Below are 23,823 nucleotides of genomic sequence, written 5' to 3'. Positions count from 1 at the left end.
TTATTCAACTTTGTTCTGGTGTGATATGATTTTGGACTGTTGGATGTGTATTTTTTTTAAAAAATAGAATTTAATTTACTATTGTAAAAATAAGTTTAAGTAATACTTCCTGAAAAATAGGAAATTTTCACTTTCCAGGAAGCAAAGACCTGTAAGATTGTTGAAAGTCAAAAACAAAAACAAATTCAAGAATAAATACTCCAGGTGAAAGGCCAAACGATATCTAAACGGGGCAGTGTTTCTTCCAGACCTGTCTTTGGGGGCACTGCCTCCCCCGGAGCTTTGAGGGTGCTCTCCGGAGGAGACCAAAATGATGCGTCTATAATATAATAATAAATAGAATAGTATCAGCAGTGTCCCCGGAATACTAAGTGTGCCCCCTTGGAACATTGTTTCTGAAAGAAACACTGAAACGGGGTAGCAAGATAAAGAAGGGGGAATAACTGATAGAGGCTTGTTCAGATTGGATTGTTGCTCAGTTCTCATAATCATAGTAATATCACTATTCAAGAACGATGATGGATAAGGCTGTTTTACCTTCTCCATTTATTCCGTAAGTTAAACCTTTAATTTTGTTATAGAAAAGGAAAGAATTACACGAGGAGTTGATATGCCAGGAGGTCTCCCTCCGTGCAGGTTGTTTATTCATAATCATATGTAAATGTTTACTAATAATTCTTGTATGTTTGTGTAAAGAAATTAGAAAAGATGCATCTCCCTTTTTTCTTTTATTATTACCGAAAGATTCAATCTATTTAACGTAATGGCAGTTATCCTTCTCCACTACTTTAATTATCTTGGTGTTAATTTAAGTTTCAAAAATTGACTAATTTAAATTCATAAAACGTAACACACTTTAATTTTAAACTTACGAAACACTGGAATACGCTATAAGGACAATCAAAGGTAACAACCAGGGCCTAGAGTTGAATGTTGTTCACCAGGTTATGGCGTATGCTGATGATGTAAATTTGATAGGGGATAATAGGAGAACAATAGAGAGAAATGCAGAGGTCTTAATTAAACGCTATGTGTTTAGAAATAAATGCAGAGAAAACTAAATACATGGACATTTGTTGCGATCGTAAAATGGCAAATTATGGATGCGTTAAAACATCAAATAATACTTTTGATAAAGTGGATACTTTCAAATATCTAGGATCAGTATTAAACCTTATTCACGAAAAAATTAAATGTCTACTAAACGCAGGGAATTCGTGTTACAGTATATATATTATTCAGTTCAAAATCTTTTGTCGTTGCGAATTCTGTCTAGGAATTTGAAGCTTAAAATATATAAAACGATAACCATGCCTGTTGTTCTGTATGGTTGCGGAACATGGTCACTTACTCTGAGGGAAGAACGTAGACTGAACGTATTTGAGAACAAGATTCTGAGACGAACATTCGAACCCGAGAGAAACAGGAATTGGGAATGGCAGAAACTTCATAACAAGGGACTACATAATTTATACGATTTACCCAACATTGTTAGGGTCGTCAAGTCTAGGAAGCTCAGGTAGGCAGGTCATGTAGCCAGGATGGAAGAAAGTAGGAACGCTTTCGAAGTTTTAATGAGACCAATCGGAAAACGACCATTAGGAAGACCTAAGCGTGGATGGGAGGACAATATTAAGAGGGATCTCGCAGAAATAGGAGTACAAAGTAGAAACTGGATCCAGTTGGCTAAGGGTAGTAGTCAGTGGAGAGCTGTTGTGAACGCAGCATTGAACCTCCGGGTTCCATAGGCCATAGAGTTAGTTTAGTTAGTTAGTTAATCCGTTTATATAGGTGATTAACCAAACCATTTTCTGTTTTAGTTAATCACTATAGGGCAAAAATGGTGAGTGATAGCGAGAAGAGGTTTTCTGCAGTCTATTCAACGTCCCATAAAGCATCTGAACTTCATCTAGGATAAATAGGTGTTCCAAGGCCCAGACAGCCTAGGGAAGGATCCCAACAGAGTTCCATGTAAATTAAACGGGCTGTATTTAGAATTCTCAATGCTCTACGCAAACGGAAAGATATTATAAAACTACAAAGCTCCACGCGAGCTAGGTGGTTGTGGTTAGAAATCCACAAAGCTCCACTCAAGCAGAGTGGGGGATTCAGGAGGCCTTAGAGCTCTATGCAAGCTAGAAGGCTTGGGTTGGTTTAGGAACCTCTCAAAGCTCAAAGACTGATGCTAACTCCGGAAGTGATAGAAAGCCACTACAACTTCCGGTTTCAATATTAATCTACATAGAGCAAATCCGATAAGAGAGGATGAAGAGTGGGTTATTTTGAATCTAAGTAGCTTTCTAAGAATAAGTACTATTTTCTCTCCTAACCCTACATTCAAACCAGAAGTGGCACTTTTCTCTCTTAACTCTCCATTCAAATTGGAAGTGGCAGAAATAAACAAATTTCTGTTTTAACGTTGATCACCACAGAAATAACTATGATAGATAGCGAGAACCGGTTTCCTGCAATCAATTCAGCGTCCCAAGAATCGTACTCTATCTTCACTCTAATTTTCTAAAACCGGAAGTTCTAGAAATCTACTTAACCACTTCCGGTTTTGATATTAATTGAGAAAATATCACGCCATACATACCAAACGTCTTCACGTAGTATACACGTGACAATAGTATTCGGTTAAACTAACGAATGCGTTGTATGCTTATAGAGACGATGAGAGACTTACAATTGAAAACATTTTCTTTTTAGGTACTCCACTACTATAGTAACAGAAGAATAACTAGATAAAATATTTTTCTAATCAATATATCTATTCAAAAATGAAAGTCACAATGTCTATGACTTTGTACCTCTTGAACCACCCGGCCGATCTCGTATGACAAGAGCACATGTCAACACAACACGTGTTATTGTTTGAAAACAGCATAGCAGACGAGAAGCCGACACGAAAAACTCCGAGGAACGCCGAAAGAAGTCGGACCTCACGAAAGGACCCGAAGAGGACAGAAGGATAGATAAAAGGCGGACCACCAAGGGACCCAGGATCAGTCGACCAACTGATCGCTTAACATTTATCTTCCTATGTCGCTGTGGACTAGGAGCACCTCTTCCTTACACTATGTCGCACTGGACTAGGGACCTCATCTTAAACTTATAATCCAAGGCTAACCTACAACCTGTCAAAGTGTCCTAGAAACTGGCATGAGTAAAAGGGGCACCCAGCAAAACATTTAATATTCTTTCTCTTGGTCATTGAGGAAGAGACACTTGTATTTATTGTTATATTATATTTTGTAATAAAGCTTGGTGAAGGGGAAAAGTCACCCGGTCCATCATTTGACTCTACCTATAAAGACATTGCGATATATATATATAACTCTTGAACCACCCGACTGATTTTGATCAAATTTTAAATATGGATGAGGTTCGGGTCTGGGATGGTTTTATCATTTCAGTTTGACGGTGCAACTTTTGGGGTGGGGGAGGAATGAGATACATAAAAATGATCAAAAATGACCGATATTAGTGTTGAATCCATAGTTTTCGGTGTCGCTTAGATGAACAGTGATATTTCCAATGCCATTTAAATCCAAATTCAGCCCCGCAACTTGGAGGAATAGGAAGAGGAAAGAGATATATAAAAATGATCGAAAATGGCCGATATTAGTGTGGAATCTATAGTTTTCGGGGATCACTGAAACGAACAGTGACACTTTCGACGCCGTTTAAATCCAAATGCAACTCTTTATGTCCAAAAAGTAATGTATTCTCCCCGTGCGAAGAACGGGTATTCTGCTAGTATATTGATAAAATATACATTTTATGTGCAACTTTCTTAAAAGAAAGTTAAATTTTCATTCTAATTTTTCAGTACTAAGATCGTGCCCGTAGACATAATAGTAATTCAGGGGACTATAATTTTTTTTGAGGGTCTAACTTGAGTTTTTTATTCGTTCATAGTTTATTAGTACATAAATGTTATTATGAATCAGCCTTTTCCTACGTAGCTTCCAGACTAGACCGGCAAGAAGGATTGAGAACCACTGTGATTTATAAAAGTTTCGAAAAATAAAATTACATTACAACATCATTTTCAGAGTTCAGTATGAAACTGTAACTATATTTCTCTTGTCACTCCTGCAGTCGAAGTAACTCTCAAACAAACTTGATAATTTAATAGAGTTATTCCATCGTATGTGTTACAAAAGTACAAATATCCATTTCGTGTCTGAAGCGCAATTTCATAAACTGCCTGAACGCCATTCTCTCAAATTAACGATGCTTTTGTAGCTGGCACCTGTTTCAGGTTTCGATCGTTCCTCTTGTAACATCGTTCACTCCTATCTGCAAAGCTTTTAACAAAATTATTCCACGTACCGGACGAATACGTTTGTTCCATGTTGAAGCTTACTAAAAATAAGTACAGCAAACATTTCGCATTTCCTGTTTCTAGCAAAACGTTAAATGAAAAAAGAAAAAGCACTAAATATTCACGTCACTTCATAAGAGATATTGACTTGATGGTAAACTAGTTATGTGTACAAATATGGAAATGGAACAACTAGTAGTGTCACTTCTATATCAAGTGATGGGGTTTAGTTTTATGAAAGGGGCACATCTACGGGGGATCCAACAAATCTGGACCCACTTCAAAACTTCCTAACTCAACATACATTTGTACACCTTTTCAATATAACTATACTTCTTTAACAGGGAAATGATTGACGTAGCATGAAAATTTGTTTTTACATTTCATCTGTACTCTTTCGCTTATAAAAAGACATAGTTCTGTCATTTCCAACGAACTTTTAAAAAAATCGTTACTGAATTCTCTATGCTTGAGTGTGTGCCTGTTATTTGCGAATTTTTCAATTTTGAGGCTTTCTATTCGATAGAGCATCAAAAACTATCTGAAAGAAGTGATGAAATTTTTCGCGTCACTCTTACTTTCTCGAAATATTGGCCAAAAATGTTCCGATTTCGCAAGATTTAAGGAGTCATATCTCGGAAATCGTAAAGTCATAGAGAGATGATATTGGTGTTGATTGATACCAATATTGATTCAACAAGAACACCACTTGTTGATTCAATTATTTTGCTTTGATTCAATAATTATTGCGTCATTAGTTAAATCTAATGAATTTAGTATACAATTTCATATAAATTTTGAAAAAATGATTCATTTTAAGTTATTTCTGGCAATGCTCTTGGAGCATTATCAATTGATTTTTTTTTTGTGTGTGTGTGTGTGAAAGTATAGCTGGAAGTATTTTAAAATTACTTATCGTCTTTTCGGATACAGAATTATACTTGTTCAATACTACATAAACGTAATGGTTTGTAGTATTGACCTCCCTAAAGATTGAAGAACTCTGAACTAAAATTTCTTAGGATGTGCCTTTTGCACAGAGAAAAAAAATGCATGTGGCGTACTTAAAATAGTATGTTGCATTTGTAAATCCTGTAGTTTCCGGACTTAACGTACAACAAACGTATAACTGAAAACGCATGTTTTATAATACTTTCTGTATAAGTGTTCCATCTGTACGTACTTTCCGAATGAAACAATATAGGCGGTCAGGATCTCACATACAAATGAACGTATATAACATATAGCTGACGAAGATAACATACATATATGTATTTAATATAAGGAAGACTGTTAGATATCAAACATTCTGCAACAGCATGATGTAACATTTAAGGGCAATGCCTATGTAGCATACGGACAACGTATGTTCCGTACTGATTTCTGTAGTAACTGAGAGGATTCCGTATATTTGTACAATATACTGCTGTCCGGAAAATCGGATTTTTATGTCTGTATGGCGAGATATTTTCTCAATCAATTTTCAAACGGAAGCGGTAATAGAGTTGCATCACTTCCGGTTTAGTAGAGAGTTATTGATGCGGATGAAATGTATTCTTGGAACACTTAAACGATTGCAGGAAACCATTTCTTGCTATGTATTACCGTTTTTCCTCTATAATGAAGAACATTAAAACCGGAAATGACTAATTTCTACCATTTCCGGTGGACGGATCACCTCCATCAACCTAATTTTTAAATCTCTACATCCTCTCACTAAAATTGATGTTGATGCATGAAGTACTTCTTGAAATGTTGTGTTTTCTGGACGGACACACAGATAGACAGAGGAAATATATAAAGGAGTTTTGGTAAAACCATTGGTTGGTTTTGGTTAAAAATAAAATTACTTCTATTGCTTGAGGATGAAATATATCAGAGTGAAGAGGATGAACCGATCCCGTCTTTAAGAAGAAAATTTCAATTGAACTTTCCTTCTAAAAATCGATTTCCATTAGACACGTCGTACTTTACGTTTGAGTACCGACCCAGAGTCATTACTTTCATTACTCTGGTCCTTAATAATCCAGATTCTCTGTAATCCTACCGCCAAAACTGTTTTCTTAGTGTCTGCGGTGGCTCAGTGGTAGAGTGCTCACCTCTGGTGTGTGGGATCCCTGGTTTTGTTCCAGATCGCGCCAAATTGACTTTATGACTGACACACACCGTGTGCTAGACTTTCTCAGGGTTCTTCCATTTTCACCAGCTTTCTATCTTCATTCCGCCATTTCTTCATCAAAATCATCACCGTCTCCCTTTGTTTTGGTGTATAATTGTGTGACGTTAAATTTAAAAAGTAGAAGAAAAGAAGAATGCTCTTTTCTTTTCTTCTTTTCATTTTATATTGTTGTTCCTGACAGTCAGTATAGTGACTCCATGACAACAATGTGTGAAATTTTAAATACTTATTTGAAAACCCCTTAGAAATTATGCCACCGCGACTCTAGGTTTAGGTAATCACAGACAGGGGAAATTAGAAAATAAAATTTCTTATGTCGTTAAAACAAAGAGATGAATTGAGAACCATTGTGAATGGAAACTTCTAACTTCAAACCAAGTGACACTCTAGTAACGGCATGAGTATCGTAGTGAATGGATACTTCTAAATTTATGGTCAGTGACATACTCGTAATGGCATTAAGACCATAGTGAATGGAGGCGTCTAAGTTTATGACAAAAGACAAACCAGTAATGGCATGAGGAGCATTAAGAATGGATACTTCCAACTTTACAGCAAATTTATATAACTGTAACGGCATGAAGACCATAGTGAATGGAGACTTCTAACTTTATGGCAAGTACTGTACCTGTAATGGCATGAGAACCATAGTGAGGAGAGACTTCTAATTTTATGACAAAATATATACTAGTAATGACATGAGAATCATTGCAAATGGATACTTCTAACTTTATGGCACGTGCCATACTTCTAACTTTATGACAATGGCATGAGAATCATAGTGAGTGGAGACTTCTAATTTTATGGCAAGTTGCATACCAATAATAGCAAAACAATTTTGTAGGAATGATGATACTTATTTCTGCATCCAGCCTACATACAGTAAAACATGTTACAAGTAGGATGTGTGCTCCTTTAGGTGAAAGCAAACAACCATAAATACAATCTTCAACTCGAGAGTATATATTTTGCACATAGTATGTAAATAAATTTTACAAAATGTATTCTACAGAATAAAAACCATGAACTTTTGGTGTAATAAAAATTAGTGTGCCTCTATTTTTCGGAAACAACGCATCAGAATTTATCCTCAAGCATGTCATTTTGTTGCAGCTAAATGTGCTCTATTGTCTGATATATGTCTTATCTTTGAAACAAATATTACAGCTAACCAAAAATTAAAGTGTAAGAGTTTGTCTTAACTTTGGGCTACTTTGTTCTGCAATATCTCATTTCTCAAACTGTCTACTATTGTCTGGCGAGTGTCATAATGAAAAACCTGATGAAGTTACGTACAGCGGCGCAAATCTGTCTTCAACATTGGGGGGAGAGGGGGAAGTGAGACCATTGCCATATTTTTTTTAAGCGATGCTCAAAATATTCATGAAGTTGAAAAACAATACTGTGGAGGATCAGGGGAGCAGAGTTGTCTTCATTGTTAGGCGGGGAGATTTTAGGCTTATTCTGGGGGGACATCTATTTCATCTCACTTTCCTTTGTGGCAATCGGACACAAATTTTCCCAATTCTCCCCCCCCAAAAATCACATTTCAAATCAGATCATTGCGGGGGACAGTCCTTTCCAGTTCCAAGATTGCAGGGAAAGTGTCCCCCTCATCCCCCAGGATTTGCGCCAGTGGTTACGTATACTTCAGTATCTATTTCATCCTAATAGGTGGCATGGTTGTTACACAGCATGAATTTTTAGGTTTACAAAATCATTTTTCTCGAAAACTACACATGAAGATCTATTATTGTCCTATCATTTTGTTTAGCTAGATGAGTTCTAAGTTTTTTTTTATATGTTTCATCTTTGGTTGCAAATTTTTTAAATTATTATACCACGCTAACGCATTGTAGAATTATGGACCCTGAACCATAGGTAGAGTAGGCTCTCTTTAATCCGGCATTGTACAGCTCGGCAACATTCTGTAGTCCGGCACTTATCGGAGCCATTCGCATTCTTTTGGGTAGATTCGGTCATTTCTTTACTATGACCGCCAGATAGAGCCACTTCGCTGCTTGCGTTTTTATAGTTCCCTCAGTCAATTGTCACTTCAATACAGTGTTTCTCGTTTGCTAGGGAGTTTGTACATCACGCTTCCATAATATTACAACTAGGTATATGCAGAGTGAATTAGTGTAAAGCAGTGCCGTACCATGGGGGGGGGGAGTACGAGCGAGGCGAGGGCCCTGGGCGCCGAAGTAAGGAGGCGCAAAATTCGGGAGGAAAAAAGAAAAGGATAGAAGAAAAGTAAAAAAAGAGAGGAAAAATTACTTGAAATATTGCTAGTATGTACTTAAATCCTCTTCCTGCGTTAGGCAGTGGTCCTATAATGTTACTCATGTTAGAAAAATGCATGTGCACATATATAAAATGGAGGGGAAAAAAGTAACAAAAAGTGCTCAAAATCAAGGAAAAGCAGGGTTTGTTTTTGAAAATTTTCTTACGAATTGCAACAACCATAATGGCGCTTCATGGCTGATCTGTCGATCTAACTCATGTACGGGGGCACCGTCGTATACTCTCGCTCCGAACGCTGATTTTCCACGGCACGGCACTGTTCAAATGTCACTAAAACTAATAAACGTAAGTATGTGACTCTCGGTATACAGTAGAAATTAGAGGTAAATAGTCGTTTTGGAAAAGACAAAAGGGAATCTTTATGATGCATGATTTTAAAATTGTTTTCTTCGGCAATTTATGATATAAAAAATGACGAAATACTTTCTACAGTTGGATATTCATCTGTACATATTCAGAATGTGCGTAAGTAGGTAAAATATATTGTCACATGAGAACCAGAGGAACGTAACTCCAAAAATGCGGTTTTCGTTTTCTTCATGTTTGAACATAATTTTGAAAGCCCCACCTGGTGTAAATGGAACGTAACGCCATCTGTTCTCCTTGTCGATCGTCTGTTGTAATATAACTCAATTACCATCTTATTAAAAACATATCTTTCTAAGAAAATAATATTTTTGTCCTCTCGCCTGTAGACCTACGAAAATGGAGTTACGTTCCTCTGGTTCTCATGGGACGATATACTGTAATCGTGTCAATTTTTATCCAGAGTAATTTATCTTTACTATTTCCGTTAAAACTATATTGAAGCTCTATAATCCGGTACGGCTGTGGTCGCGAACGTGCCGGATTAAAGAGCGCTTACTATACATAAGTGTTAAATCCCACAGTTGCTAGAATGACGAAATACTTTGTATAGCTGGATATTCATGTTCGTCTGTAAATACATAAAATATATATATATTTTTAATCGTTTCAATCTTTATCTGGAGTGATTTATCTTTACTCTTTCTGTTAAAACCATATTGACTTTCAATAATCGGGTAAGATCGCTAATTTAGCACAGCCACAGTCCTAAATGTCCTAGATTAAAGAGCGCTTACTGTACTCTCGCCGAGAAACGAACACGTGTTTTTCACACCAAAAGATAGAGAGTTAACCCATTCAACCACGAAAAATTTTTAAGCAAATCGATCTCAGAGAACCTGCCTCCGTATGCTTTCAATCATATTCTACATTACAAAAATATTGTGATATTAAGAGCGGGAGTATTAATAAATCAAAGCAGTAGTAGTCTGCGAGGGGAACAAGTAGTTACAACGAATCCCTGGCCTGACTTACAGAATCTTCCCTCCTGCGCTCCTATCACGTTTTACGACATAAATTCAACCGCGACACCAACGTTACGGTCGATTTGATGGATGTGTCAACAAAAAAAAAAAAAAAAAAAAAAAAAAAAAAAAAAAAAAAAAGATAGAAAGAAAAAGAGCGAAACCTATCCACGGACAAGTTGCCTCCTTCGGACTGTCAGTGGTAACGAACCATTTGGCGATGGTGCAAGTGGGAGGAAAGGGACTATTGATCTCTTCTCTCTTAACATTCAACATCATAATCAATAGAACACGCTATCCTCGCCAAAGCGGAGAATTTCCAGAACAGATTTCTCCTCTTTCTCTCGATCCATTTCATTCAAAACCTTGGATACAAATCTCTCGAGGCTCGCCTGACGTCGCTACGTCATCAACACGAGGCTGCCCCGATAAGGGAGTAAAATTGTTGTCTGATATCTTCAGAGAAGGAAGTCCTGAAGAGTGGGTTTGTGCTTCAAACTTTTACCATTAGCTAAATCAAGATAAATGTTTGGTTTAATGTGTATTTAAAAGAAGAAAAAATAGCTATATTACGCGCGTAGTGAAAATTTCTCCTACATACGAAGTTAATGTAAGTTAGTTTCGTAATTGACCACACAAATCTTGTTTATTGAGCCTCTCAAAAGTTGTGCTTATTAATTCTTTAAATATTTGAGGTTCTCCATATTTGGGAAACAGGATAGGCCATATTGCGCATTCGGGGCACAGAAAGAAAAAAATGAAAAATGAAATCTTTGAGTTTTACGTCCCACGCTTATGCCGGGTAGGCTAAAGGAGACGGTAATGATGAGTAATGAATGAAATGGTGGAATGAAGAAAGTGGGAGGAAAGGGGAGAACCCCGAGGAAATCCACGCACACGGTGTTTGTAGGCACAAAAGATTTAAGTACAATTACCAAAGTTGTAAGAAAACGAAACTTATACAGAGTGGCCCAAAAGTAGGTATACACCCTTGCATTGATTAAGTATAACGTTCTAGTAAGTGAGTTTATTTGCTTCGGCTCTTCCGAGCTTAAGATATAAGTAAAAACACATTAAGAACAAATAATAAAGAAACTAAGTCTACCTGATGGATAATAATAAGAAATGTTATAAAATGCAATGAGCTGATTAGTATTGTATACCTACTTTTGGGCTACCCTGTATTTTGTGCGGTACGCTTAACTACATAGAAAAGATACAAGTTTTTTTTTTTTTAGGTTATAAGAGTTACAATATATGGACATGAATCTTTTAAGCTGTGAAAAGAGTTTCAGATAGAGATAATAAAGATGGAATATGTCCAAAATCACCAAAAATGGAATTGATTCCCTTATGCACTGAATGTGCCATATATTCCAGATTTTTTTTTTTTTACAAGGGAAATTACGAGTCACTATCAAAGCGTTAAATTATAATAAAATGTATGAGTAACAGGAGTAATTCGGTTTCATAAACTCACAAACTCATATAACCTGGAGTTGAACCAGGGACTCTACGCACCACAAGTAGTGGTGCCCTCGAGACTAGAAATTTCTCGTTTCGTCTTGTTTCTCGTCTCAAAGACGAGACGAAAGTAGAAACAAGACGAGACATTTCATAAGTCTCGTGGACAACACTAATTCACCCAATTCTTAGATCTCAAACACTGTTCTAGCGTTACATGATTCATAATATAAAATGAGTTTGAGTTGAGTTGAGGTGAGGGGAGTTGAGTTGACTTGACTTGAGTTGAGTTCATCGTCCCGTTTCAGCAGCGAGCCTATATGAGACGTGGATCTTCAAACCACATGAGCTCCCACCGGGAATCGAACCCGGATCTCCCACGCCAAAAGCAAGTACGCTAAGCCACAAAAGAGCTCTAAAAATCATAAAGAAAAAGATAAAGTAATTGTACAAACATACTGAAGAGTATTGATCAACATTTAAAGATATGCAAGTCATTACACTAAAAACATTGGAACAATTAATATGGTTTAAAATGTTGTTCGTGGATCTCTCATGATGCTCAAGGCTTCTGATAACATCTAGATGGAATTAAGAAATAATCAGAGGATAAATTTTGTACAAAATTTGCAAAACGAGACAGAACGAGAAAAGTTTTTTTCGAAAATCGAGGCCAGGCGAGAAATAATTCTTTGATAATGGAGACGAGACGAGACTTTGGGGCACTCCCGTTTCCTCCCGCTTTCTTATTACACGAATTCTTCCATCATCATTCACTTGCCTTAATCATAGTCTCCCTTAGCCTAAAGGATATAATTATGGAACGTTAAACTGAAATATTTAATTTTATTTTCCTCTGTAATTTCTTGATTGGGGGGGGCGGTGGCTCAGTGGTAGAGCGTTCACCTCCGGTGCTTGGGGTCCCTGGTTCGATCCCAGCTCGCGCCGTGTGGACTTTGTGGTGGACAAACACCGTGCTCGTGGGTTTTCTCGGGGTTCTCCCGTTTCCTCCCACTTTCTTCATTCACCATTTCACTCATCTCTCATTATCACCGTCTCCTTTAGCCTAACCGGCATAACCGTGGGACGTTAAACTTAAAGATTTCATTTGTAATTTCTTCCTCGATTTAACACTTTCTTGTAATCGCTTACACACCCTAGTGCTGTCGCTTGTTTGAAGCACCAAAACAGAGTATTTTTTTTTTCTTTGTGTTTATGTGTGACTGTGGGAGTATCAGAAAAGATTCTGGCAAAGAATGTCTTTGATCGATATGTGACCTTACGAAAATAAATAAATAAAAAAAAGATCTTTTAATAGCACAAACGGTCGTCCTGAAGAAGAGGCCTCGATAGGTCGCTTCTCTCGTTTTTAGCAAATAGAAAATTCTTTAATGTATCTCCCGCCTACATAATGGGAAGAATCTTGCTTTTATTTCATTTTCTTTTTTTTTCTTTCTTTAAACATCTGTCTTCTATCTTCCCACCCTTTCTCTCATTTGAGATGCCCTGGAAATGTCCTCAACATTTCATTCCTCGCCCACATTAGCTATCTTTTTCTTAAAGATTTTTTTGTCTTTCTCTTTTTCCTTCATTTCCAACAGATTTTTTTCCTTTAACATCTCTTCAATGGAAACTTTTCTTTCTTTTTATCTTGTATGAAATCTTGTCTTTGAATTTAAAAGCAAAAGACAGGCTAGTGATAATGATTATTAAAGGCTCAAGTATATATATATATATACAGTACTGTACTGATCAGCCCATTACATTTTATATCATTTCTTATTGTTACCCATCAGGTAGACTTAATTTCTTTATTATTTGTTCTTAATGTATTTTTACTTACATCTTAAGCTCGGAAAAGCCGATGCAAATAAACCCATAAACTAGAATGTTATACTTGATCAATGCAGGAGTGTATACCTACTTTTGGGCCACCCTGTATATATATATATATGATACAGTAGATATTATTTGTGTAAGCCACACAGGAAGAGTTTTCAAAAACCGTTTTTAAGAACGTATTTGAACACCGAAGAAGATGCATGCAATATAAACGTGTGAACGGAAGGTGTTGCTTAAGAATCTGTACACTTCCATAAAATATATTCGGAATAATTAATAGGTTTCAGTAATGCTGCTCAATTCTGCTTTCAAAAATTGTATTAATTGCTGTTTCAGTTATTTTCAATAATAATAATAATAATAATAATAATAATAATAATAATAATAATAATAATAATAATAATAATAATAATAATAATAATTGGTAAAAAGCATACGAAGACCCTTGAATAGAGGGTTTTACTAGTGTGATTGAATTTCATAAATTTATCATTTTTCCTATATGCTTTGAGAGAAAATGTTCATGATAACCTTTACTACAAGGTGCGAAATCCTGGAGGAGTGAGGAGGAATTTCCTCCACTTAATATTTTTGGAAGAAAATTCCCAGTTATTTAAAACTTACTGAAACTTACTGGGAGTGGATAAAATGATACTATTGTCAGAAGCTTGCAAATTAATTACAGTAACTCACATATAGGGCTAATTAACATTTGACATGTTGACCTAACTAATGGTTGATCTAGGAGGTTAACGGTATCCCTAATCTTACATGGTTTAATGGTTGTAGATGTTCAAATATATATGAACTCTCCATGTCGAAACACGCCAGTGCGAAGAGTTTTTTTTTTTTCACTACTGTCTCCCCCACTTCGACTATTATGATTTTGCACCCTTACATTTAGATAATTTTGAGAACTATTGTGGCTGTCGAAAGTGGGGAAGAAAACTGTAGATGTCAAATGTAAACATACCAGATACAAAGATGGACTGAAATGTTGCTCACAAGGAAACTAAATGCTTAGCCTATATAGAATGTCAGTACAGGAGGAAAGATACTTTTGGTGTGACCAACAAGAAGTTTTACGATTGCAAATATTGAAATTAAGTTTCAATAATGCTGTGCTGCTAAGAAAAATATTTGGGATATTATTTAGATTGAAAGCAGGTATTTGAGATTAAACGGCGCTTATGGATTTAGAGAAATGAAATGTGAATCAGAAAAATCTTAAGAGACAATGTTGGGGGAAAACGATTGGAAGGATTGAATATAAAGGATTAAGGTATTTGTTGACTTTTTATGGTGCTGTTGGGCTTTTTGATGATTCTTTTTTGTTAGATGATATACTTTTTTTTTGGTAGACTGACTGGCTGTACTGTTTCTTCCGGTTGACTTTCTTTTGTAACGTTTCTCCCGGCTGACTGACTGACTGTAACATTTCTCCTTGCTGACTCTTTTTAGGGGGGTTGACTTGGGTTTATAAAGCTTCGATTTTTTAACATCATGATGATGTTGACAGTATATTTTTTTTACTAACAGGTTATTATATTGGAAAAAAACCTTTTTTCAACTTTTATTATATAAAAGAAAACATTGATATAATAATCATACAATATAAATAAATGTTATATAACATTGTAAGAAAACATTGAAATGCACGGAAGGAAAATATTGTATGGATTTGTAGGCTGTAATGAATTTATTTTTGTATTTTTTATTTTTATGCTTGCTAAGCAGTTTTATGTAACTAAAAAAAGCAATTTTACAAAAGTAATGACAATTTATTTACATTGAGATAAGTTTTTTGTTTACCAATTAGTTATTGGTTTAATATATTCGGAGTTTAATATTGAATAATAAATGATAATTATTGATATTTTTACTCAAAGTGGGAGGGTAACATAAAGTCAGATCTTACGGAAATGAAGTTAAATTTCTAGTTAAGATCCCATGATTATGGTTCGAGGCTAAGAATAATGATAAGAATGAATAAAACAACAGAATGAAGAAATGGAATAATCCTCGCTCGAATTCCCACGCACACGGTGTTCACCACAAAGTTCACTTAGCAGACGGTGCGATCGATCCAGAGATATCTTGTACTACAAGTGACCACTCTATCACTGGATCACCTCGGCTTCCAGGATCCTATGGAAGTTTGTAATAACAGTCAGTGTGGTTGTCGCATTATTGATTTCGAATCTGCTTCAATATCCTGGACAAAACACCAAAACAAACTTAAAGAAACTAAATACTCCATTTCTGTCACAATGAAAGAAATCCTTAAATAAAGTATAAATTATTTGCTAAATCAGTGAAGGAATCTCTCATAGCAACTTGTTATTTTTCTGGTTGCACAGGAATTAATGTGTAAGTTCTGGTAATCTATCATGGTTACACTTCAGTAACAAAAAGCAATGGCAGCCTTCATATGCGAGTACATTTGATAAGCAAATAAACAAAATGAAAATGCTTTCTTTTTATCATAATACCTGGCGGAACTCATTGATTACATAAGATTCTATTTGGTACTCAGACATATTTATGGACTTCACTTATAACATCAAAGCTATATGAGACGTGGTCCTGCAGTTTATCGCAAAACTCAAACCCGAACCTTCCACACCAAAGGCACGTTTACTAGCCATATAGCCATAAGGAATCGTCCATTCTGAATAATAATTAATTCACAAATAATTCAGATTCGTGGCTATACAAACCGTAAAATAAAACTTATCGTATCATTAAAAAAATACAAAATACGAAAGTATGAGGTAAACTGTGATATTCGTTAATTTTAATATTTTCTGTGAATACTTACTGTGTCTAATTGTTTCTTGTTCTATTTATTTTCAGGGAAATTACGCGAAATTCTTGAAAACACTTCACACCGAACAAATTTCTAAACTCCATTCCAAAAACCAGAATGAGTGTGATCTCCTCGAAGATATACGGTTAGTATACATATATTTTAATTTTAATGTAAAAAACTATGTATATTTTCAATCATGTAACATATTGTAGATAATAATTTTTAAAATTTATAAAGATTTCGACATGAAATGTTAAGTATATTTTCCCGGGATAATTTTCAAAACTTCAAATTATTTTAACATTTTTTGTACAAAAAATCGAAATGTACTCTTCTAAAAAGAAATCCACTCATCATGTACTTTTCTGTATTCAGTGAACCAGGAGGTTCATTTGTAATTGAATTGTTGTTGTGTTCAATTTTTATTTTCTGCAGTTCTTTCTGTATTGAATTTAGTTATACGGAATCCTTATTGAATTGAAATTTGGTTAAATTGAACTTTCAATATTGAATCCTTGTTGTGTTTAATTTTTGTTGCATTGCATTCTACCTACCTTGAATTCTTGTTGAATTGCATTTTGTTTAATTGAATTTTTGTTGTATTGAATTACTTCATTGAATCATTATTGTCTTAAATTATTGTTATATTTAATATATATCATGCATTTAATGTTTGTTGCATTGCATTCTAATTGCCTTGAATTTCTATTGAACTTAATTTTTGTTATATTGAATTTCTTCTACATTGAATCTATATTACCTTAAATTCTTGTTATAGTTAACATTTGTTATATTTAGATTTTGTTGCATTGCATTCTGATTGCCTTGAATTCTTGTTGAATTGACTTGTTATATTGAATTACTACTAAGTTGAATCCATATTGCCATAAATTCTTGTTATGTTGAATTCTTACTGCATTGAATTTTTATTGCCTTTAATTCTTTTTATATATTTATTTTTTGTTGTATTCTTATTGTTTTCAATTCTTTTGTAATTAACTATGCTTAAATTGAATTCATATTTCATTGAATACTTGTTATATTTAAATTTTGTTGTATTGCATTCTTACTGCATTGACATTTTGTTGAATTAGACTTTTGATATATAGACTTTCTATTGCATTGACTCTTACTGACTCAAATTCCTCTTAGAGGCACGGTGGTTCTGTGATTGACGCTTAAAATTGAAATTAAGCCAAATAAAGATTGATTTTCTTTGGCCAACTGGGATCTTTACTAGGGGCCAAAGTGTTAGATTTTCTTTGGCCAACTGGAATCTTAATTAAGAGCCAAAGTGTTGGAATTTTCTTTGGCCAACTGGGATTTTTATTAAGGGCCAAAGTGTTGGAATTTTCTTTGGCCAACTGGGATTTTTATTAAGAGCCAAAGTGTTGGAATTTTCTTTGGCCAACTGGAATCGTAATTAAGAGCCAAAGTGTTGGAATTTTTTTTGGCCAACTGGGATTTTTATTAAGAGCCAAAGTGTTGGAATTTTCTTTGGCCAACTAGGACTTTTATTAAGAGCCAAAGTGTTGGAATTTTCTTTGGCCAACTACGACCTTTATTAAGAGCCAAAGTGTTGGAATTTTCTTTGGCCAACTAGGACCTTTATTAAGAGCCAAAGTGTTGGAATTTTCTTTGGCCAACTAGGACCTTTATTAAGAGCCAAAGTGTTGGAATTTTCTTTGGCCAACTGGGATCTTTATTAAAAATCAAAATGTTGGAATTTTCTTTGGCCAACTGGGATTTTTATTAAGAGCCAAACTGTTAGAATTTTCTTTGGCCAATGGAGACCTTCATTAAGAGCCAAAGTGTTAGAATTTCCTATATGTTAATGTCTAAATATAGCCTTTTAAAGGAAAGTGTATGGATAAGAATTTTTGAACAATAATATGCAGTGCTTTTATAGTATCGAGTGTTTAGCACACGTGCGTTGAAATCATCGTGAGGACATTTGTGAAGCTATGTAAATTAAGAAATACTAAGGTTGGGTCTGAATTGTTATAACTCACTTTTGAGTTTTGTTTTGTATCCTTATTCTGCACCGATGTTATGAAGACAGGACTTACTATTAACGTAGACTCTCAACCATAACAAGGGTTTGAATTAGTAGAGTCACTTCAGATTTCACAAGGGAGCGGGGCAAGATTGTCCGCAAACAAGAATTTCATGTTTGTTCAGTAGTAGATTAGTATACAATTTTTAAAAATATATGCGTTTCTTAAAATCAGAGGGCAGTTGCCCCTTGTTCTCCGCAAATGACTCCTCTGATTTGAACTCTAATTGACAGGTACAGAGACCCTTATGCAAGATCAACTATTGCAGTATGGGCCGTTTTCACTTGTATCTTTCCTCCAAGAGAACTGAATAGACCATCACACTATCTCGCCTCTAAGAGAGCTGGATAGGCTATTTCGCCGTACACATCTCGCTTCCATTCTGTAGAGCTGGATAGGATATTCCCATCGCACTATTTCGCCTCCAATAGAACTTGATAATCCATTCCCTCTCACACTATTTCGCCACCAAGAGAGCTATATAGGACATTAACCCTCACACTATCTCGCCTCCAAGAGAACTGGATAGGCCATTCCCTCTCACACTATTTCGCCTCCAAGAGGGCTGGATAGGCTATTTCGACGTACACTATCTCGTCTCGAAGAGTGTTGGATAGGCCATTTTCCTCACACTATTTCGCCTCCAAGAGAGCTGAATAGGCCATTCCCCCTCACACTGTTTCGCCTTCAAGAGAGCTGAATAGGCCATTCCACCTCACACTGTTTCGCCTTCAAGAGAGCTAGATTACAGGAGCATGCCACTTCCCTATCTTGCAAATGAGAAGAAAGCTAGGATGCTAATCATATATCACCGCATAAAATCTTTCTGTCTAGCCATACCTATTCATGGGTTGTAACTCATGCTGCAGGAAGTACTGTTTTAGTCAGCAAAAATCTAACTAACTAACTCGACAGGCTTTGAATTCCAGAAACTCAATGCCACGTTCACAACAATATTACATTGATTTCTTATCTTAGTAAACTGTACCCAGTTTCTACTTTGTATTACTATTTCTGCGAATCCATGTTAGTATTGTCCTCCCATCTGTGCCTAGGTCTGCCTAGTGGTCTACGAAATATAAGTTAAATATCACGATCTCATTCTGCTAGTAGATGTGCTAGACACTCCTAAAAGTAAATGTACAAATTCTTAACATACAATATTAAAAACACCTATGGCGAATTTGGACCATAAAGTTAGTAAGATCTCGACTATTTTGCAAGAATACAAAGCATAAAATGCCTTAACATGTAGTTATACAACTTCTTCGACACCAGAGAGATGTGGGTTGCAGAGCTTATGAGATTTTCAGTTTAATTTCAAAGCTTAAATTTAGATTCCTAAGAAGCCCCATCGCGACGAAATTAAAATACTGCTAATTTTATAGTAATTATATGATATCTTCAAATAGATAAAAGATAATCGAAAAGTGGAACAAGAGCTCGCTGGACAATATTATTTTACATGTGATACCATTATCACGACTTACTTATCTGGTTTCGATTTACAGCCATTTAGAAAATCGGCATTTATTTTCGCGTTTCTAAATGACGGCAAACGGAAAGCTACTAGACGACTCGTGATAAGTGTACCTCATGCAGCATAATATTGTCTAGCGCGCTCTTGTTCCACATGTCGATTATATTTTATCTAGCGGGAGATATCACATAATTACTATAAAATTAGCGGTATTTTAATTAAGCAATGATTATGCCTCTTAAGCTACCCGAGACCAGGTGAGTTCGGTTGACCTTATGTTCGTTTGTTTCTTCGAAAATGTGACCAAATCCAAATACCAAAAATGGCCTTGACTCGGAAACCAAAAGCCTGCACATCATAATACCTTCTAATCTTGAATAGCAGGTCAGAGTGGCCGCGGTGACTCAGTGATAGAACTTTTATATTTGGTGTGTGGGTCCCTTGGTTTAATCCCAGCTCGCGACAAGTGAACTTGGTAGTGAACAAACACCGAGCATGTTGGTTTTGTAGCAGGTTCTCCTCTGTTCTCCTGCTTTCTTTATTTAACCACTCCGTTCCTTCTCATCATCACCACCTTCTCCCTTAGACTTAGTACATAATCGTCGGGTATTAAATTCCCCCGTCCCCAAAAATTACAAGTCAAGTTGTACCACTATGCCAAGTGTGATTCACATCGTATGAGTGTGGTTGAATTCGTTCTTTTATCCGAAGATCTCACTAAGTCCAAACCCAAGATCTGGTGACCCATAACAAGGAAACCAACAGCCTATATAGTACAGAGATGCACCCACACGGAGGAGGGGGAACCAGATCCGCACTTCCCTTCAAAAAACTTCTTAACTTGACACATATCTCATATTTTCGTAATAAACTTATATTTGCTTATGAGAAAAAGTGTGTGATGTAACATTAAGATTTTATTTTACACTTTAAAAAAAATAAAGTTTCATAATTTATTTCTGAGAATATAGATAAAGGGCAGTACTTAACAATTACTTATTATCTTTTCGGGAGGAGAACAATATTGGTACCGGACATAGTGTCTTATAGAATTAGACATCTTAAAATTTTGGACCCCTCCCAACAAACATTTCTGGGTACGCTCCTGATACACGATAATACTTCACAATAATTCGATTTTGTTCATGTTTCAAAAATATGTATTTTACTATTACGACTACATTGTAACTTAAATAGTTTCCTATTAAAAGACTCATAAGGGGTAATTTACTTTTGGGGTGATATTTTTTTCTGGACGATTTTCTCGAATACCAAAAATGAAAAATGAAATCTTTGAGTTTTACGTTCCACGGTTATGCCGGTTAGGCTAAAGGAGATGGTGATGATGAGTAATGAATGAAATGGTAGAATGAAGAACGTGGGAGGAAACGGGAGAACCCCAAGGAAACCCATGCACACGGTATTTGTCCGCCACAAAGTTCACTTGGCGGGGACTGGGATCGAACCCGGGACTCCAAGCACCAGAGGTGAACGCTCTACCACTAAGCCACCGCGGCTCTTTCTCGAATACCGAGAAAGTAGTTTTGTTCATGTCATAAATAGATTTTAATAACATCCTTATAATGTGGCATCAGCCGTTTTTCCGGAAAATATTTACGGTGTAGTCTCTCATGTGTGATACTTTAATTGACGACTCTTAGATATGATTGAACTTTTTTATTATTATTATGAATTTTCGTGGTTTTCCATAGACTTCAAAAACATTTATAAATAATAGTAATAAATTATTTTCTGCTGTTTAAAGAGCTCTTGTTATTTTCTGCATTTTAGCTCTTTTGTTGAAGTCGGTTAACACTTATTTTCTTGCCAAACATTTTTATTTTCTGCTTTTGGGTGCATTTTTTAAGTTGATTATTTTTGTTTTAAGTTTATTTAATTTTTTCTACTTTTTCGTTACCGCAGTAGTTTATTTAGGTAGTTACATACCTAAACTAAAGGTAAAAAACTAACTACGGTCTATGTGTTACGCAATTATACGTGAATATACACATTGATTTAGCACCATCAGCTATTGAAGAGTTTCATAGTCTCGCTTCAGGGAATGGAATCGGATCCTTTATAAAATTTATACAAAACCTGACAGAAAGTATACTCCTTGACACTAAAAACGAATAATCAAAATTGTTTACACTTATGTTGATGTTATTTGTGAACATGTACACAATGAATTCGGTTCATTAACGATTAAGGGTGTTGAAGAAGTGTGAACGATAATCTGATTTATTTAAAATTGTTTCTCGAAAGACAAATTAGTCTTGTTGAAAGACTTTAATAATTAAATTATTCATTTAAAATCTTGTATTTAATTGTCTAGTCTATTGTTGTTATTAGCAAATTTATTAATTGTAAATAAATAAAAGTGTTATTAGTTGAAGAATTAACTTTGATTTTCATACCAAACTTCAAAAAACTTGGTTAATATTAAGAGTCTTGCATCTGGAATATTTAACTATAGCTTGCGATAACCTAAGCGGATACGAGTCCCTGGTCTTGTGGGGAAAAGATTCCTTTCTTTTTTTCATTTTTTTAATATTATAGTTTTCAGAGTTGAGTCCTTTCGGAAAGGGATCGAGGGACATTACAACACTTGAAACCCGTTGAGGTGTTCCATTGTCTAACTCCAAAGACTCTTATTACAACCTGTTGAAATTTATATGAGACCTCCGGAAAAGTATACTTTTCAAACAAATAAGTCATCCAAATAAGTATGCGTAAACACATTCCACAATATTTATCTTTTAAATCCATGTTATGAAGTTTTATATCATTTTCAAGTATAAATCAATCGAGAATGCTCCCCAAGAGCATTGCCAGAATGAACTTAAAAAGAATTAACTTTTCTTATTAACTTCTACAGGCCTTATACCAATTGCTTTATGTACTTTATTATTATACTCATCAAACAATTCTTGTAATATATCTGTCCATTTATAATTTTCATGATTACTAAATTTTCCCCAAGTGTTTTGTTTAAGAATTGCGTTAAAACATTCTACGATATGCTGTTTCACGAAAACACATGCTCAAAATAGAGGGCTCAAAATTGAAAAATTCGCAAAACATCATCCCTATATGACTTACTGTTCCCGAGATATGTGTCCTTATATCTCCCGAAATCGAAACTTTTTTTGGCCAATATCTGAGGAACGGTGGCCAGTTAACCAATGTCCAGCGATTACTATTTGGCACCAAAATGTTTACCATCCTTGATCTCTCTCTATGACTTACGGTGCTTAGACATGGCTTCTTCAATCTTCCGAAATCGGAACATTTTTGGCCAATATCTCGGAAACGGTAAGAATGACGCGAAACTTTCCATCACTTCTTTGAGATAGTTTTTGATGCTCTATCGAATGGACGGCTCAAAATTGAGAAATTCGTAAATAGCACACACACACACACACACACACACACACACACACACACACAGAGAGAGAGAGAGAGAGAAAGAGAGAGAGAGAGAAAGAGAGAGAGAGAATTAAGTAACGAACTTTTTAAGTTCGTTGAAAATCATGTCATTATAAGACTTATTTTACATAATTACAAATCTCTTGTAAAAGCTTTACTATAAAATATTTTAACTTTGAAAGCATATACTGACAACACCATACAGGAATAAAGCGAAGGAAGGTCAATTTTGCAGTCAATTGGTTATGCAAAGAGCGTTTGTTTTTTGAAGTCTGATATGAAAACATAATTTGATTTAATCTCATTTGCGCGAAATAACAATTAGTTTTAAGCCATGTTTCCCTTGTCATCAAGTCGATATCAGAACGTAATAACTGACACAAGTTAAATGCATTTTCATTAGTTTTTTTTAAAAAGTAAAAAAAAAAGTTTTCATTAATGAAAAACAAGCAATTTTTATCGGCTTATGTCTAGATAATCATTTAAGATAGCTGATATATATGTAAAATTTGTTTTGCTCCAATAATGGTAAAAGAAACATTATAGCACAGATAAAAGACTAACAATATTATTTCAATACTTGCTTATAGTATAT

General features: G+C 35.2%; 1 protein-coding gene across 4 annotated transcripts in view; it reads left to right on the top strand.

The window, feature by feature from the left end:
* The window catches only part of LOC145662395 (protein nervous wreck-like), a 554,721-nt gene that overhangs the window by 135,370 nt on the left and 395,528 nt on the right, over positions 1–23,823 (top strand). For all 4 annotated transcript variants that reach the window (XM_081727930.1, XM_081727929.1, XM_081727928.1 and 1 more), the window contains exon 2: positions 16,307–16,404. In XM_081727930.1, the coding sequence (XP_081584056.1) occupies positions 16,307–16,404 (98 nt within the window). The remainder of the gene's footprint in view (positions 1–16,306; positions 16,405–23,823) is intronic.

The sequence above is a fragment of the Thermobia domestica genome, chromosome 10 (assembly GCF_964235325.1).
Source record: "Thermobia domestica chromosome 10, izTheDome1.hap1.1, whole genome shotgun sequence".
Classification (NCBI taxonomy): Eukaryota; Metazoa; Arthropoda; class Insecta; order Zygentoma; family Lepismatidae; genus Thermobia; species Thermobia domestica.
The sequence above is the reverse complement of the archived record's forward strand: the minus strand, read 5'-3'. Positions and strand labels throughout refer to the sequence as shown.